The 19,373-nt window shown below is 44.3% G+C and overlaps 1 protein-coding gene across 2 annotated transcripts in view; it reads left to right on the top strand.

Annotated features, from left to right (window-relative positions):
* The first annotated feature begins 1,439 nt into the window (after positions 1-1,439).
* The window catches only part of ntng2a (netrin g2a), a 20,652-nt gene continuing 2,718 nt past the window's right edge, over positions 1,440-19,373 (top strand). The window contains exons 1-10 of one of the 2 annotated variants that reach the window (XM_042214277.1): positions 1,440-1,825; positions 3,148-3,523; positions 9,643-9,901; positions 10,179-10,324; positions 10,426-10,664; positions 11,414-11,586; positions 11,671-11,694; positions 13,235-15,484; positions 16,021-16,104; positions 16,304-16,378. In XM_042214277.1, the coding sequence (XP_042070211.1) occupies positions 3,302-3,523; positions 9,643-9,901; positions 10,179-10,324; positions 10,426-10,664; positions 11,414-11,586; positions 11,671-11,694; positions 13,235-15,484; positions 16,021-16,104; positions 16,304-16,378 (3,472 nt within the window). In that variant the 5' untranslated portion in view covers positions 1,440-1,825; positions 3,148-3,301. The remainder of the gene's footprint in view (positions 1,826-3,147; positions 3,524-9,642; positions 9,902-10,178; positions 10,325-10,425; positions 10,665-11,413; positions 11,587-11,670; positions 11,695-13,234; positions 15,485-16,020; positions 16,105-16,303; positions 16,379-19,373) is intronic. The other variant, XM_042214278.1, reaches the window with a different exon arrangement.

Here is a 19,373-nt window from a genome sequence, read left to right as displayed (position 1 = left end):
ATCTGGCCAATCCACCACCTTTCATTGTTTATACCATTACGGAAAAAAACGGAAAAAAAACCCCATCGGCCCATAAAAACGAGGCATACCAGGCAAATGCCCGGTATGCCCGATGGCCAGTCCAGCTATGTTTACATGTAACCATGACCTTTGTTCATTCTGCTTCCCCGGAGACAAAAATCACCTGACCTCTGAGATTCTTAATGAGCACTGAAGGTCCGGGGAACCCCCTTTTAACAGGAAGTCACCTCCAACAGGCCCAGGCTGAGGGAGTGGCAGTTGGTCAGGGGTAGGCCAAACCAATCTTCTGCCATCAGTTTTTAGTTTGTTTGTTTTCTTTTGCCTGTTTGATTTGGTTCTTTAGCCATCAGAATTATTGTCTGAAGGTCAAGATGCCCAACAGATTTACTTTACCAAGTGCATCATCACGGCCTTGCCATATCGGTCCATTGGATTAACCTTTGTTATTTATTTTATTTTATTTTCAGTAGTTAGAGACGGGACAGACATGACCTCAACAGGTGAAAAAAAGAAGAGAAAACAAGCAAAGAAGAGAGCAACATAATAAACACAACACCATTGCAATAATCTAGCTAAGTGTAAATAACAGTAAATGTTATTGTGCAGCACGCAGGGCTGACAGCGCACAATGTGCTTTGGGTTAGCAGCCGAGAAAGGTGCCATCAGTTGCTGCCCAGTGATGCCAGCCACGTGTGCAAGCTCAGCAGGTGAGTGAAACAACCCGTGGCTGAGAGCAGGAACTGGACTCCCAGGTGTTCCCACATTGACTACAATCTGGGATCTCTGGGACATCTGTGGAGCCCCCAACATCTGTGTGAAGAGCAGGGTGGGTTTAGAGTCAGGATGGACTGGATGGAGCCGAGGTGCTGCAGGAGGCTGTGTGCTCATATGTGGAGCCTCGCTGCAGGACAGTGGCCTTGATCCAGGTGTCCTGGAAGCACAGGATGGGCTTGGGATGCGTTCCTGCTGGGGCAAAGCCTCAGAGGTCTCAGATATTTGCCGTAAACTAAAACATGTGGCAGTCCTAAGGAGCCGACAGCACAGCAGTGATGCAAAAGAAGCGTAGCTCTAAAAATTCTCTTCAAACTAGCCAGTAAAAGCAGAAAGATTCCTGAGATTATAGGAAGTTTCCATCAGGATCTGACCCTGATGGTCGTTTTTGCTGATTTGCTCCAATGATTTCATAAATTTGTTGCATATATTTTGTAATTTAATCATCAGGGATCTTTTTACTGAGCAGCGATGTAACGTTTGGCTAAAAGGCTCTCACAGAGCTGCAGGTGGACCTGAACTAGAACCACCACATCATGAGCTCATAGCTCAAAGACTCCACCTCCTGTCAGACCGGGGGACGTGGTCTCCGCCCATCAACCCATTCCTGGCCATTTCGTTTATTTGTGACTGACACCTTTGTTTACCTGAGCAGGTGCAGAATATCAATATTAAATCTCAGAGGAAAAAAGTTTGTTTCCTGTTAGGATCAGATGCCAGTCATGTGACTAGCGGGGTTATTCACCCCTCGCTATCAACCGTCAGATGAACCGTTTTACCACCTGATCCAGAGAGAGAGAGAGCGAGAGGGAGGGCTGAGCCATCAGAGCGACAGATCTCTGAGAGAGAAAAGAAGAGGGGATGAGGAGAGGGATTAGAGGAGAAACAGAAGGAGGCTCGCTGAGGAAGAGGAGGATTAACGAGAAGAGGAAGGGAACAAAAGGAAATACAGTAAGAAGAGAGGAGCTGAGGAGGAGGAATGTTTGATCGCCCGTTTAATCAGCTCATCAAGAATCAACTTGAAGACAGACAGGTGAGTGGCTGTCACACAGACAGGTGTGCTTGCAGACAGACAGACACACGGATGAAATAACCTGAGCAGGTGTGTACGAAGGTGTCTCAGGTGAAAACTGATCTGAAAGCTTCAGGTGATAAAATTATGATTTTCTGAAAGTAAACGAGACATTAGTGAGGAGGTGTTCCTAATGAAGTGGACGCTGAGTGTGTGTCAGGCATGGTACTGATCCCGCTCCGGTTTCATCAGCAGGAAGATTTTAATAAAGAGGAAGAGTCGGAGGACCGAGCGTCTCAGTTTAATCATCTCTGCCATCTCACAAACAAACACAGACTCTGAGCCGAGCTCGGACCGTCTCGCTTTATTTCTCCAGAGGCTGCAGGACGCTGAGCAACATCTACACACCTGCTCCTGCATGATGACGGCTGATTAAAAGACTTTAGGTAAACCAGCAGGTCACAAACATCTGGATGCTTTCAGTAGCTGGTCAGTGCTTCAGGGTCGCCGCTGGTTAGGGTGTTTATAGTGGTAGGAAAAACTTGGCGATGTCACTTGGGGGGGGGAGGGGGGGGGGGGGTGTTGGGGTTGTGGTACTTCCCTGCCTGAGGCTGAGAGATGGCACGATGCTCGGCTCCAGCTGTGGAACTGGACTCCAGGAAGGCGGGGCTGGATACTGCCCCAGTTTGCAGCTGTCCGCAGTGACAGGTGGTGGGCGAGGGGCGGCAGGTCTTCTTCTATCCCCAAGGTTCACGGCGTTTCTCTGGTGGATGTGAGCCTTGCTTCCCTGCGTGTTTGGGTGGGAGAACAGGTCTCGACTGGGGTTTGTGCGGACTTGTCCAATCACAGCTCAGAGTACTCAGGTCCTGTAGGGTTCGGTTGTCCTGCTGGGAGTCTTCAACGGTCACATGACCAGTAACAGTGAGATGTGACTGGGAGAAATGGCCTGCCCGGTCTCTGACTTCTTCACAGTTTGTCCATAATGAAGGGGCGCCTGGTTCCAACTCAGCGTAGTGACCGGTTCGTGCAGACTGAGTAGCTTCCTGTAAGGTGCGTTGCTCCTTACGTTTCCAGGCTGAACAAAAGCAGCGCCTCCTTTATTAAAGGAGTGAAACACGTGAAAGCTCTCAGCTGAAGGCAACAATGTAGAAAATATTCATGAATAATTGGTTTGAATGCACAGGCGAGCTTCCAGAGACAACACAAGCCTGTGCCCAAAGGTGGCAGCTGCAAACAGGAAGTGAGGTCATTTTGAGCAGATTGTTTCCTGTCTGTGAACATGTTTGGTTCAAGTTCACGGCGTACTCAACGTTTGATGCTCTGTTTCTGTTCTTCCACTGCAGGCCTGTGGGCGGCGAGCAAAACCTTTAGCACACCATGACAACCACACAGAAAGCAGATGGTTGCCATGGTAGCCACCTGTTTGAAGTAGGCCTGGCAAAGCTGTAACTATGGCATGACCTTCAGCTGAACTTCCTGTTTGCCTGACAGTTCATCATGTCCCTCTCACACGCCCTCGCCCTCCTCACCCTCCTCGCCCTCCTGCTGCCGCGTGGACGGTGTCAGTTTGATGTCTGTCGATCTCTGCGTGGCTCAAAGGCGGGGCCTGAGTTTTACGCCTGTCAGCCGCCCCCAACCAACATGAAGGAGGTGATGCAGATCAGAGTTGACCCCCCTGGGATCACCTGCGGAAACCCACCTGAGAGATTCTGTACACTGGTCAGTCTGACGCACCTGAACACACACACCTGATCACAAACCTGAACACACAGGTGACCTCTGAGCCGACTTCCTGTTGCCTGTGTCACAGAAAGACATTGTAGCTCTGCTCTCTTCATCATTTTCACTCCACAAACTTCAGTTTGTCAGATGAACTCTGTCCACAGGTGAGGGTTTCACTTCACAGAGAGCTTGTGATTGGTGCTGCAGCATCTGAACTGTTTGCTGATGAAATTATTTTAAAGTTCTCCGACTACATTTAAATTGTTGGTGTTTCACTCATTTTAAACGTGAGCAGCTCGTTATCTTTCACCAAAACAAGGAAGAGTAGACGATCACCTGTCAGTCATTGTATGACCTCCTGCAGGCGCCCCGAGCCACAGTTTGGACCCCTCTGCAAACACACAGAGGACACGGTGATCCCGCTGGCTCTCTAATTGTTCCTTTGGGAAGCTGAAGTCCTGCCTGAATTATTGATAAATGTAACAGCTGTAATGAAGCAAAGACTAAATGCTAATTGATTTCATTTGTGTCAGTGAAAAGACCCCGAGAGTCGAACAGGAAGCGTCTCACAACATACGTGAAACACGCTGAAGTTCAGTGGGTTACACAGGCGCAGTAACATGATCAGAACATGAACAAGGACGTTCAGACTGTGCAGCAGATGGACACTGGAGCCACTGGCTCCACTGAAAAACAGACTCAGCTGTAATCACATTGGGTGGAACAGTGGTTATGCCTCCAAGCAAGAAGGTTCCTGGTTTGAATCCCGGCTGTACCTGCACGGCTTTTCGCCAGCTTCCTCCTGAGACTTGCGTGACTAACTGATCTGAAATCAGCTATGAAGTGTGGGAACAACTCATGTTAGCGTTTAGTTGACATGTTCACGGTTCAAAGTGTCGACGGAGCCGTTTACAGTTTTTGAAAGTGAAGAGTGGGTGTAGATACCTGCTATCTGTGCAGGTATCTACACCCCCCAACATTCAATGACATTTCTTATCACACAGGATCAATAATGAGTTTACATTCAGACCACCACACATGCTTTGAGTCAGACTACTGTAACAGTCTTTTAACGGGAATTAATAAGCTTTGCTATCCAAACTTTCCAGGAACCCTGAACATGTTACTCCAGCTTGCTGCTCTTCAGATTTGACTCAGTAAAGTTAAATCCCATTTCAGAGTATCGACCTGCTGTTCCTGTACCAACCGCTGCGAACCCTCAGATCCTCAACACAAACCTGTTTCCTGTTCCCACCTCATGCTAAAGGTGATCGAGTGTTGGCTGTTTTTCACACTCAGCTCTGGCGTGAGCGGCCCGAGTAGCTCTGGCATGCTTTGTCGGGGTTTTCTATAAACTGGTCAATTTGAATGTAGATTTGATGTTTTTGACATTCTTAGTTGAACTCAGTATTGTTTGCAACTTCGTTAAAGTTATTCATTACATTTGGAATAACTGTCAGTTAACTTTGGAGTCTAATTGGCTTATATTACATTGTGGTCACGCTGACAACTAAATACACAAGGATTCATTTTTAAAAACCTTTTTATTTGGAACAAATTAGGTGATATTACTGAGACGTAGTAGTGAGTTTACTTCTGTCGTTGTCACTGGTGCTGATGTCGAAACTACATCTAGTCAGGTGACCAAGAAAGTTAGCGACAGATCGAACAGATTTCATGAGTTTACCCAATTCCTTAAAACTCCAGAGAGGCCTGTAAGACTGCACCTCTGCTTCCTGGTCCCAACTCGGGTCACGTTTTGGGGGGTTTAATAAATTTGGCAGGAGCTGCTCCATCGAAAGCAGGATGGATGCCGTCTCTTCTAACAAGACCAGGGTCCTTCCGAATGTTTCCTAGTTATCTGATGTTGGACTCTGAGTTTGGATATTTTGGTGGAAACTACATGAAAATTTAAACACTTTCATGATCATCTGACAGGAATGAGTCTAACACGTCTCCTTCAGCATATATTTCAGGTTTTCGGCCCTCTTCGTGTGATTAGTTAGTGCTGGTTAGTTAAAGCCATTTCTCCTGCACACGGCAGCTGAAGTTAAAGGATAAACTTCAAACCCTAATCAGATTAGCATCAGTGTTAATCCCTCTCTGCACATGTTAGAGTCTCTGTAAAGGTACAGCATACTGACCTTTAATGACTACACAAAGTATGTGTAAGTATAACGGAGGCCTAGGTTAAAGGTCAACATTAATTAAACACAGGCAAACAGAAGCTGTGAGAACACCGCACAGTTTGTGTTTGCAAACGTCATCGGTATTAACCGCCTACAAACAGCATGTCAGACCAAATTAGAGATGGCACGATACCACTTTTTTATGTCCGATACCGATACCGATATCATAAATTTGGATATCTGCCGATACCGATATGAATCCGATATAGTGTTTTTTAATCAACAAAACTGTTTTTTAAAATATCTTGCTGCATTTTAAGTCTGCAAGTTCATACTCAAGTTTAAAACAACAACTACACTAAAGCTATTCTGTTATACCTGTATACAAAAAAAAATTTCATAGTTCAGCAATACTGATCAATCTAATAAACTTAGAACCTACACCATCCTCCCTATTCTGGTATTTTAAAGAGTACTTAGCGTAAATATTAAGCAACCTAACTAATAGGGTTCCAACTCCCAGCAACAACAAAAATAAATAAATAAAAAATAGGGAACCACCCCTCACGCTCCACCTCATGATGCTTAATCGACGTAATCAACCTTAATTTGATGCAGTGTGAAAAAAAATGCACAGAAATCAATTATTTTTCAAGAAATATTAAATAGATTCAACATCTTTCTTCAACAAAATTGCAGACTGCACAGATGGTACCTTCCCAAAGGAAAAAGTACTATAGCTTACTAGGGTATATATATTAGACTTAATAGTCACTATATACAGTAATTGACTTCTATTCATTTTACATCAAATTAAAACTTTGGGTGTCAGATAATTATTTATTAAAAGCTAGACATTTTAAATGAGAATAAGAAAGAAAAGTATGTCTTTGTGCCCCCTTTTCCCAGTTAATGCCCTATCGGCCCCCCTGGCTAAACTTTGCTAGATCCGCCCCTGCACAGTTACCAGCCTGTCAGCTACGTAGAAAACGATCCTGGTGTAGAAAGTAATATTAAATAAATTGTAACAACAGCTTATCAAGCTTAAACGTGCTGCTGTTGTTCAGCCGCTGGTTTCCTCTTTCTGGCGCAAAGTGGACCAAAAACAAACAAGAGAGACTCGCGACAGAAAAGCCGATCAGCTGATCATTAGCAGTTTCACGATTGAAGTAGCAGCCGGAGAGCGAGAGGCAGTCGCTCGTTAAGCTTAACGCAGGAATGCTTTACAAACATTCAGAGATGGACTTACACACTTGTTTACTTCTCTCGGGGATAACTTTGTCGGAGATGAAATGCCGGGTTGCTAGCGAAGCTCCAAATGCTATCCAGACCACCGACAGGTCCCGCATGCCACAGCCAGCTCTATCACGTGATGCATACTGCTCCGACGTGCTAACGTTCTGAGGTGAGTTACGGCGTATGTGAGGTGCTTTCGTGATATTTAATGGATCGGATTACATTTTTTATTTTTCTCCGATATCCGATCCAGTAATTTAGGTCAGTATCGGACCGATACCGATACGTAATATCGGATCGGTCCATCTCTAGACCAAATCAGGAAGCACCCGCAACAATAAAACTACAAACACTGGCCATGAAAAGCCACACCGGTGCTGGTCCATGTTCACCATTAATACTAGCACTTCTGCGCTGAAGTTAGGGTCTTTCCTCATCTCAGTCCACTCTGACTATCTCGAACAGCACATTTTTTAATTCAATTCAATTCAATTCAATTTTATTTATATAGCGCCAAATCACAACATAAGTCGCCTCAAGGCGCTTCATAGATACAGAGAAAAACCCAACAATCATATGACCCCCTATGAGCAAGCACTTTGGCAACAGTGGGAAGGAAAAACTCCCTTTTAACAGGAAGAAACCTCCGGCAGAACCAGGCTCAGGGAGGGGCGGGGCCATCTGCTGTGATTGGTTGGGGTGAGAGAAGGAAGACAGGATAAAGACATGCTGTGGAAGAGAGACAGAGGTTAATAACAGATATGATTCAATGCAGAGAGGTCTGTTAACACATAGTGAGTGAGAAAGGTGACTGGAAAGGAAAAACTCAATGCATCATGGGAATCCCCCGGCAGCCTATGTCTATTGCAGCATAACTAAGGGAGGATTCAGGGTCACCTGGTCCAGCCCTAACTATATGCTTTAGCAAAAAGGAAAGTTTGAAGCCTAATCTTGAAAGTAGAGATAGTGTCTGTCTCCTGAATCCAAACTGGAAGCTGGTTCCACAGAAGAGGGGCCTGAAAACTGAAGGCTCTGCCTCCCATTCTACTTTTAAATACTCTAGGAACAACAAGTAGGCCTGCAGAGCGAGAGCGAAGTGCTCTAATAGGGTGATATGGTACTACAAGGTCATTAAGATAAGATGGGGCCTGATTATTTAAGACCTTGTATGTGAGGAGCAGGATTTTGAATTCTGGATTTAACAGGAAGCCAAAACAGGAGAAATCTGCTCTCTCTTTCTAGTCCCTGTCAGGACTCTTGCTGCAGCATTTTGGATCAGCTGAAGGCTTTTCAGGGAGTTTTTGGACTTCCTGATAATAATGAATTACAGTCGTCCAGCCTGGAAGTAATAAATGCATGAACTAGTTTTTCAGCGTCACTCTGAGACAGGATATTTCTAATTTTAGAGATGTTGCACAAATGGAAGAAAGCAGTCTTACATATTTGTTTAATATGTGCATTGAAGGACATGTCCTGGTCAAAAATGACTCCAAGGTTCTATTAAATTCCGGTTCTTTTGTATTCTTTACGGCCAAAAAAGACACAGCTCAAAGTGGTCTTTTACTTTAAAAATGATCTTTAATTTACATATCCGGGATATGGAGACCTGAACACAAATCACACAACCCCAGGACTGAAGCACAAAAAGGAAGCCTAGTTATTTATATACTTGCTCTCTACGTCACACCACACTTTAAGTTTCGATCAAACAGCCTAGTTGGTTTCACTTTCTACTGCAGTTACCATGCTTCTGCAAAACCATGTTGTTTCCTGTCAACACTTTTGGCACAGAGTGTACTCAGAGTTAGGCCTTTCTTATAAAGCAATATAATCAGCATATAAATATTTAAGATTATAAATTTAAACCTCAAAAGACCCCCTTTTCATTTCTCTCCTGAGAAATGAACTAATTCCTTATTTATCCCTTTAAATTTACTTGCAGGTGAGAATAATAACTAGAATGTAACGAAACAAATCATGCCCACAAATCAAGCTCTAAACCCACTTCTAATTTCTATTTTTGGCCACACACTGTCTACGGGTAACATAAATCCAGTCTTAACACTATTTCTTGGGCAATTTACATAACATACAAATCCTGCAAACTATCACTAAAGTTGCTCTCATTACTCTCCATTAATTTCACAGTGTTACTGGAGGCCAAGGTAATGCCACCCAGAGTAAGAATCTGGTTAGATACCATATTTCTAAGCTTTTCAGGGCCGAGTACAATAACCTCAGTTTTATCTGAATTAAGAAGCAGAAAGTTAGCGGCCATCCAGGTCTTTATGTTTTTAAGACATTCCTGCAGTTTAACTCATTGGTGTGTGTTATCTGGCTTCATGGACAGATAGAGCTGGGTGTCATCTGCATAGCAGTGTAAATGTATGCTATGTCTTCTAATGATGCTGCCTAAGGGAAGCATGTATAATGTATGAGGTAAAAGTAAAAAGAACACAAATTCCTGATAAAACGTCTGTTTTCTGTGGACTTCCATCACACTCACCCTCTTTTCTCTCAATCAACCTTTGTCTTCGAGGGGCTCCTGCAACACCATGCCTGGGATTATAATGACTGTCACTGAAATGTGCAGAGTCGCTGCTTTGAAGAGGCGTTGGAATTCTTTCAATTTTTCAGGAGTTACGGGAGCTACAGATGTTAATGTGACAATGACATTCTTGATTGTTTATAAACTTACAGCCCGTGTTCGTGTTTTATCAAATATTGGTGCTCAATGTGGTCTTTCCTCAGGAGAACCCGTACCTGTGCAGCGATGAGTGCGACGCCTCTAGCCCAGACCTGTCTCACCCTCCTCAGCTCATGGGAGACAGGGAGAGGGGTGGGCTCATCACTTACTGGCAGACAATCACATGGTCCAGGTTTCCTGAGCCCCTATTGGCCAACATCACCCTTACCTGGAACAAGAGTCTGGAGGTGGTCGATGACATTGTTGTTACCTTCGAATATGGCCGTCCAACCAGCATGGTGCTGGAGAAATCCATCGACAAAGGTGACTGGAAACCTGTTCTGACTAATGTTCTGACTAATGTTTGAGAGATTTCCTGAAACATTCAGCTGATCAACTTCACTGAAGAGTAATTAGCTGAGTGCAGAGTCTGAGGGGTATCATTCAGAAACCCTTGTCTCCTCTGATCCATGGATGTGGGTGAAACAAAGTCATTTATGAAACTTTTACAGATGGATTTTGTCTGGAGATGATTCTGAAACCAGGAAACAGGAAGTCACAAACACCGTGAACTGTCAAATAATCAGCGTTTGTGTTTCAGGTGTCACTTGGCAGCCGTATCAGTATTATGCCGACGACTGTCTCGAGGCGTTCGGCATGTCGCCCAAACGAGTCTCTGATTTAGCACCAAGTAACATTACCCGGGTCATCTGCACCGAGCAGTACTCCCGCTGGGTCGGCGCTAAGGTCTGTAACTGGACCCTGATGCTGGTCCCGCACAGTATGCAGAACACATTTGTGCAGCTTATATTTATTTGTGGTTATCTGAAACTTCTCCTCACCAACAGGAAGAGAAATCTGTGGTGTTTGAGGTGCGAGCTCGGTTCGGGGTGTTTGCTGGTCCAAAGCTGATCAACATGGACGCTCTGTACACTCGGATGGAGACCACAAAGGGACTCAGAGATTTCTTCACTTTCACCAACCTCCGACTGAGGCTCCTCCGCCCGGCACTGGGAGGAACCTACGTCCAGAGAGACAACCTGCTGAAATACTTCTATGCTATTTCCAACATTGATGTTTTTGCCAGGTAACCAACAAAGACCTACCATAATCTAACTATAACTCAGCAACAACTGGCTACATTCACAAATGAGACAAACAAGTCCTTGCCCTGCAAAGACCAACATCCCTACTGGGTAACAAACTAAACAACCACAAACAAACACTAATGTACCATTTCAATGCCAAAACCAGTTAACCAACCTCTATATCACAACCAAGACGAGCCAAAAGCCAGCCATCATCATCAGGCGTTCCCCAACATTACAGCTAATCACAAAAAGTCATGTAGGGGGGCAGAACAGAGAGGGAGGCCAGTTTAAGAGGATTAGGATTTGAGATTTTGGAAAGAAATTGGACTACATTCAGAAGAATTTTCTTTTAAAGCTTACCTGACATCATCAACTTTAGACATACACAGAGGATAGATGATCCATGGTCAAGCTGAACACTGTCACCATCTTGACATGACAAGCAACTCAACCAGTCCCACTGTAGCCCCGCCCTAAATCCTGGCCTGCTTCGAGCAGGACAAACTGTTGTATTCAGTCAGACCTGAAAGTACTCACTGCTCAGATCGCCTGAGCGATCTGAAGGCTCGTACACTTCTGTCCAGTCAGACCCCTTCACAGCCAAGAGGAGTCACTCCCTGCTGGACATTAGAAAGAATGCAGGTTTAAGGAGCAGCGTCCATCTTAGTGGTCTAGTTTCAGGAGTTTCATATGAGTTGGTAAAAGTTCAGGTGAAGCTAAGCCCTTCTTTGTGTGTGTTTCTCAGGTGTAAGTGCAACCTACATGCATCTCAGTGTGCGCTGCGCGATGCGACACTGCAGTGTGAATGCGACCACAATACAGCTGGACAGGACTGTCAGAGCTGCAGCCGAGAGTTCACATCTCGCACCTGGAGACCAGGATCATACCTGCCCCTGCCCAAAGGCACTGCCAATGCCTGTATGTAGCTACACATGCACACAGACACGCACCTGCAAACAGCAATATAAACTCTACACCTGTTTCCATTCATGTCCTTCTCAGGTGAAGCAACAGAACCTGCAGCCAGTAAGTACAGCTCAGCTGATTAGCTGTCTTAACTGTCTGTCTGCTCACCTGTCTGTGTTGCATCATGGCACTTTACACTTGTAAGCAACTGTGCGTTTCTGTGCAGCTTGTCTAAGGTGAGCTTTTAGCAGCTGAATTCACTTCACGTTACATCATCCCCGTCAGTCACACGATAGCAGTCTACAAGGAAAATTTGGATGTTAATTATGTAGTTAACAGATGAGCCGCTCATGCTCTTAGTCTGTGTAAGTTGTTTTAAGTTGCTAGTTGTCACACACACACACTCATCCTAGGAGATGCAACCCTGACTGAATAGAGATCAACAGATAAGCTATATAGATCAGTAGATCAGCTAGTGACTGACTTTTTTAGATCCGAGGAGTCAGCAGCTGAATTCTCAAATTTCTGGACAAACGCGATTCAAAGTTTCTGAGACTAAAGCACAGGGTGGAAACAGTCTCGGCTAAAGAGAGGATTTGTCCAGCAGTCTGTGGATTTAGCTGCATTAGAAATTGTTAATGTCCATAAAGCCTCTGCAGGACACAGACCGGGTGTTTCTTACAATCACAGGAGATGAGATGTGGCTGGATGGGCTGCAACAGACTCCAAACTAAACCCAATGTTATGGCCTCAGCACCCTATGCAGGAAGGACCAGAGATAATAACCCCACCCAAGCAGAGCAGAGGCTGATGAGCCATGGCAGAGATCAGGTGACTGAGGATGAGCTAGATGCATAAAAGAAACCCAAACTGTACGAACCTTGAGATCCAGGTTCAGTTGCAAAAGGAGCCTCTGCGCTGTGGTTCATTGTACAATGTTGACCTGTTGATGGTGTGAACACATCTGTATAATTTCTAAAATAGCGCTGCTGTTCAGACTGTTAGGGGACAGGTATAAACATGTTGATATTTGGGGTGCTGAGAAGGAGGTTTAGTCTCAGATTTAAAGACAGGACTTGAAGAAAATAAGCATCAAGACTAGAAGATTAATGGCTCAAATGGTTTCTGTTGTTGGTTAGGGATTGCATGAGGGATGGGGTTGATTGCAGTTCCACTAAGACCAGGTTTTGGTTCCAGGGAGGCCTTTGAGAGCAGGTGGTTTACTCTGGAGTCTGTCAGCCTGACCATCTGCGTGGCTGTTATGAGAATGTTCATTTATTGCACTCCCTTTCATTAAAACCTCCCTGGAGTCTCTTAGCTGTAAAAAGATCTTGTTTTCATTCTTTTTCTGGTCTGGCTTCATGGTGGGACACACCCAGCTCACCAGTTTATTTTTACAGCCAGAGAATTAATAATAATAATAATAATAATAAATTTTATTTATGAGCGCCTTTCAAGTCACCCAAGGACACTTTACAATAGGATAAAACACTTAGTAAAACAATGGCAGAATAAGAACAATAAAATAAAGCACAAGATAAAATGAACAAACAGTGGATTCACAGTGAATATGCAGATTAGACTGGAAAGCCTCAGTACCCTGTTCTGCAGACTGTAGAGAAAAGATTACTAAAGAGACGTAACTCTTCTTCTCTGACAGCAGGTGGTGACTCTAACTCTGAAGCATCTGATAGACCTGCCACATCAGATGGAGTGACTGACAGTACTACTACTGCTACTATTACTACTGTACCTGAGAGCAGGACGCCAACCGACACAAATACTGCTGTTGGCATTACTACAGCCACAACTAACAGAACTACTACAGCTACTGTTCCTACTAAAACTGACTTTGGTACCCCAGCTGACAGTACTACTACTACTACAACTACCAGTGACAGTACTACAGCCACTTCTACTGTAACTGACAGTACTACTAAAACTGATACTAATACAGCTTTGAGTACTACTAACCGCATGACTGATAAGACTTTGAATGACCCAACTTCTCCTAAAGACATTCCTTTGACTACATTCATGTACACATTAATGTCTGATAACAGCACAGAGGGTCCTCTTATGGTTTCAGCTGATATTTCTACTAATACTGGAGGCAATTCAAGTACCAGTACATACATGACTGACTCTAGTACTGTGACTTACTTTACTAGTAGTAATGATTCAGCTGACCTTCCTTTAACTGCTATTGACTCTACCTCAACACTCACAACTGGTACAGTAGTTCTTACTGCTGTCCGTGGTACTATTAGTACTACAGGTTCTGTTGCCTTTACAGACTCATTCAGTACAGCTGGACCTACCACAGACACAGCTCCACCCAACAATCCACGTCTGAAGACTGGAGAAAAACCACCTCCCAGAGTACTAGACAGTACCACCAGCCGTCCTACCAGTACCACCCCCACTGTCCAAGGCAGCAGTACTGACACTGGAGGGTCTATCTCTGACCCACTGGGTCCACCCTATAACTCCACTTCAGACTTTGGTGTGCTTGGGACTGATATATCGAAGGTGGTGACCAGTGCTGTGTCACCTACTGTCGCAACACCATCAGCTGGAATTCTGCCTCTAACAACCATCCCAGAAACGTTTTCCCCAGGTGACGGGTCTCAATCTGAAGACTTTCTCCCCACTGGATCTGTCCGTATCAGTCAGGCTGGAGATACTCTCTTTACAACAAAACGTGATGGAATTTCTCTTCGTCCTGATATACCTCCTCTGGCTGTACCTCCTCCAGATCTACCACTGGAAGCTCCCTCTGTGGATATACCTTCTGCTCTTAATGAAGCCCTTCCTGATGTAATTTCTCCTGATGTTTTACTGGATATACTATCTCCGGATACACTTTCTCCTGATGCATCATCTCCGGTTACACTTACTAATAATATACAGCTACCAGAAATGCCCCCTCTTGATCTATCATCTCCAGATACACTCACTCCTGATGAAATAGTTTCCTTTGTTCCAACCCCCAATGTACTGTTTCCAGGTGCACCATCTCTTCCTGCTTTATCTTCCCTCAATGTTCCAGCTCCTGATGGAGCTCCTACTGATATATCTTTCCTTGAGGTACCTACTCAAGAACTTCCTCGTCCTGATCTCCCTCTGGAAGGACCACCTCCTGACAAACCTGCTCCTGATGTACCTCTTCCCGACCCGCCTTCTCGTAATGTATTTCCTCCCGATACACCTCCTCCTGACCTACCTTTTCCTGATCCACCTTCTCCAGATGTACTTCCAGATGGGCCATCCACTAAGACTCCAGATACTTCAGTAGATTTTCCTCCTCCTGATGTACCTTCTCCTGATGGGGCATCTCCAGAAATACGTCCTCCTGATGCTACCCCTCCAGCTCCAGATATTCCTGTGGACTCCGTGTTGCCTCCCTATGGAGGTGGTCCTGTACCAGACACAAAGTCCGCTACTATAGATCAGTCTGACCCTGCTGGTGATTTAGCACCTGTTGACTTTACCTTCCCAGTTCCAGAAAACCCAAAGTCAGTTGGCCCTGGACAAGATTCAGGATCTGATTCTCAGCCCATGCCTGTGGTTGAACCTGGCAATGTTTCAAGTGACAATATTGAAACGCCTGGATCTAATTCTATCAATGCTGGACAGGAATCTTTTCCAGTAAAGCAAGGCAGAGGAGAGACAGGAAATGAAAAATCTGAATCAAGTGGTCCAGATTCTTCTGTGCCATACAGAAACATTCCTAATGTGGATCCAAGAGTGGATCCAGGCAGTGAGAATCCTGCAGTAGATTCTACATCAAACAAAAAGGAAAGAACGTCTTCTGGAGAGGAATCTGTTGAACCATCAGGAGGGTTGAAGTTTGAGGAAAAGAAAGACACGAAACAAGAAATGACAAGAGAGGCAACAAAGGAAAAAGGTACAAAAACAACAGATTAGGATTCACAGTCAACAGATATTAGTGTAGAAAGTATCCTTGTTGTTAATAGATTACTCCACCCATCAACCCATCCATCCATGGTAAATGGACTGATTCTTATATAGCGCTTTTCTACTTTCCCGGAGTACTCAAAGCGCTCTATATAACATGTCACATTCAGCCAATCACACCCATTCTCACAAGCACTGACTCTAAACTTAGTGCTTTCTAAGTACATGCACACAAATTCATACTCCGATGGAGCAACTCGGGGTTAGTATCTTGCCCAAAGCGAAGGTACTGTTTCCATGGCTGAAAGTTTCAATGATTAAGTGGAACCTTTGGAGATTTCTCCATCATGGCATGATTGGTCAGATTACTGACACTGGGCGGATTGTAGGTTTATGCAAATTTGAAACCATTTTCTATTGAAGCATTAATGGCAGGTTTTTAGTATTTTTTAGAAGAAATGTAAACAGAAAACATCAAAATCCTCATACAAATTAAGTATTTCATTTCCTTTTTGAACCAAGCAGTGCCTGAAGCCAAAGAGGAAACTAAAGAAAAATCTAAAGCCGAAGGAGAGAAGGAGAAAGAGGACAAAGGCTATGAGAAGAAAGGTACAGAATGCAGTCACTGTACTGCCATACTGCCACCTACTGGCAGGTAGTAGTAATGTAACCCTCATGGTAAAAATCCTAACAGGATGAATAGATCCAGTAAACGTTGTGCTGATCCCTGATTGGTAGATCATGCAGTGGTGACCCTGACTTCATATTGCCATGCTTACTGGTTACGCACCTGGTTTTGTGTCTGAAGCAACCCAGAAGATCCTGATTCCAGGAGGACCAAAGTTCAGTCAGCTGTCCAAAATTGCCTATGTGAGCTTCCAGGGTAAGACCTCTGTGTCCCACCCATTGACTGTAGAAAACATGGACGACGCGTCAGCTCCCCAAAAATGAAGCCAAAACGTCTCTATCGCCCCCTGGTGTCTGGCTGCAGTATAGGTCATAAACCCCGCCTCCTCCATGTTAGAGGATGGGACTGGGGTCAGACTAAAATTAATTAATTCTCCTCAGATAATCTTTTTCCATAGATTCTTTCTTTTGTTATCAATAGTTGCTGATTTATGTCCTTTCCCATAAGTTTGATTCTAATTCCTACCGCGGTGATGTTAAATTGGGGTGAAACGTCATCATAGCAGCTTTGACTGGCAGCTGCAGTCACGGAGAAACTTGCGTATCTCTGTTCGGGAATAGCAGATAGAGCGTAGGCTCTGAGAGGAGGACCAGCGTTTACGCTACGAAAACACGACCGAGTGTTTTAACCTGACAGCCTGAGGTGTTCTTCAGTAAACTGGACTCCCCGACAGAAGGATCCGAGGCCCCGCTGCACTTTTTCGGTAAGTTAAACGTGTTTGTAAGCTACTCCGTAACTACCGTCCTTAGCTAGCTCCTGAGACCTAGCTAGCTAAGATAAGGACTCGGCTGTCAGGGTTCGTTTAGCTGTGCAGGTGAATGAATTTACCCTGACTGAAGAAATCAAGAGAAACGCTCTGGACTGCTCAGTCACTAATTACCGTTACTGTACTTTTATTACAAGTATTACACTGTAAAAGCAACAGGCTGCATCCTGCTTCAGCTCCTGTGCAGAGCTGATTATTAAATATCTTAAAACAGCAGCATGTTTTCAGTCTCCACATGTGTAAAGACAGTAACACCATTTTTTAAGCTTGTACTTCAGTAACTATGGATTAAACTGTAGAACTGAAAAAATGTAAGAGAAGAGCTTCAGATCCTGAGTGTGTGAGGACAGAAGGATCAGCTTTATTTTAGATTTAAGAGATAAACTTTATATTACAGTTTGTGATGGTTCTGTTCTCTTTGTGATTACAGGAGCTGCCCTCAGATTCAGACCTCAGCACCACCCAGTGACAGCAGACAGATCATCCAACATGTTCACATGTTAACTGCAAAATGAACTGATGAAAACAGTACAAAGGTTAAAGTACCACATGTGCTGTAGTGAAAGCTGCAGCTGTTTTATTGATAAAGTTAAAGACAAAAAACAAAAGGATTAATCACTCATGTAACTGTGTCACTATATATCAGCATTAACAGGACCTGTTAATGCTGTTAATGCTGGTGTTTCACAAAGCTGCTGATCTCAGACCTGCACAGCTTCCGTTTTAAACACTTGATGTACTCAGCTGCATGAAGAGCACGTTTGAGTTTCTCTGACACAATTAAATAAAACCTGATGAAGGTCAAAGGTCATCACTTGTATGTTGAACTACAAACTTGTCATCTGGAATTCTTTCACAGTTTTTTGCAGATGGTGGGTTATTTACCATAAAGTGATTCAGAGTTATTCATACCAGAGTAACCAGAGAGGATCACATATTTTTAAATATATAACTTTCTACAGGACTGAATATAATATCTTTATGTAAAAGCCTGGAGCCTCTGGGGAGTATCCGAGTATTTATAACATTACACAAAGCAAAGGTCTCCATCACAGTGTTCATGAAATGCTGGGTTTATCCATCTCCTGGGAGGAGTGCGGAAGATTTCCCTGTGAGGGAGCTGCTGGTGAAGATCATGAGTCCTGCTTGATCAATGCGATGAGCTTCAGTCTTCCTGGTGTTTCTTAAATGATGCCTCTTTCAGCGGGTCAACAGAACTTCTGGCACAGGACAGCTGTGATGAAAGAAAGGCAAGAAGTTTCTCCAAACCTTTGGACCCAGAAACCCAGATTGGTCCTGATGGTCTGCCTCACTAGTTTCTCTCCAGGGTGAATGTAGCTGTTGATATAATATGGACTCTATTATTAAATGAAAAGAACAAATTAGACTACACTACTGAAACCTTCTACTGATGTTTTTAAAGTTTCCATGTTACCAGGCTGTAGAGATTTAAACAGTTTTAGATCCATTACACTCACAGTCTTATGTTAAAATCTCAAAGGACAGCATGATATTTTTGATATTAACAGTAACTCTGGGCCTCTGTGGAGTGTGTAGCTGATCTCATCGCTGTCTAAAAATGGAAACAAAACCTAAGGAGTCCTGAATCATTCAATAACACAGACTATTAGAGTAACAGGTGTGTAGCATCGCTAACTAGCTAGCAACAAGCCTCCAACACAGTGCGTATGCTAGCGGCTAATCTAGCAAACGAATTAACAACAGAGTGATTTTAGATGTTGTAGAACTATAAGATGATAAGCTGTGTGTCTTTTTCATAACAGTGACGTCGTTGTATTTACCTTAATTTAACGAGTCGTCAGTCGCGGTAAACCAGCTAAAAACTGGAGCAGCCGGGCTACGTAAAAAAGTGTAGAGGGCGTGTTTCCGGCCATGTCCAGCGGGTGTGTGGGCGGGAGCGTGACGCAGTCGCTCCACCTCAAATCACTACTGCGCAGACTCTGGCTCCAAAAATGCAAGATGGCAGCCTCCACAAGTGGGATATTCTGGCTTCATTTTTGCACAATGCGAGGAGGCGCTGTCGCGTCGTCCATGTTTTCTACAGTCATTGGTCCCACCCTATACCTGACCCCACCCACCAAACAGACCTCGCAGTGAAATAGACTCCCCCCCCCTAACCACCTCCAGATACACTGATCGTGTCCAGAAATTTTTTTTCACAAACTTAAGTAGACACTGACTCCTTCCTATTAGCACTGGTCCCGCCCCTCATTGCTCTAACTCCTCCCCCTTTATTTCACTACGTGCCATGATGAGCACTAATAAAACAATGTCTCCCCATCAAAGTTCATGTTGTGTCATCAATCTATGTTTGATGTCCGGGGTGTGTGGGTGGGGCTGTGGGTGGTCCTTCTTTGAACACAGGTGTGTGTGTGTGTGTGTGTGTGTGTGTGTGTGTGTGTG

The sequence above is a fragment of the Haplochromis burtoni genome, unplaced genomic scaffold, assembly GCF_018398535.1.
Source record: "Haplochromis burtoni strain Fernald_Lab_line unplaced genomic scaffold, NCSU_Asbu1 Contig_541, whole genome shotgun sequence".
NCBI classification, from domain to species: Eukaryota; Metazoa; Chordata; class Actinopteri; order Cichliformes; family Cichlidae; genus Haplochromis; species Haplochromis burtoni.
The sequence above is the reverse complement of the archived record's forward strand: the minus strand, read 5'-3'. Positions and strand labels throughout refer to the sequence as shown.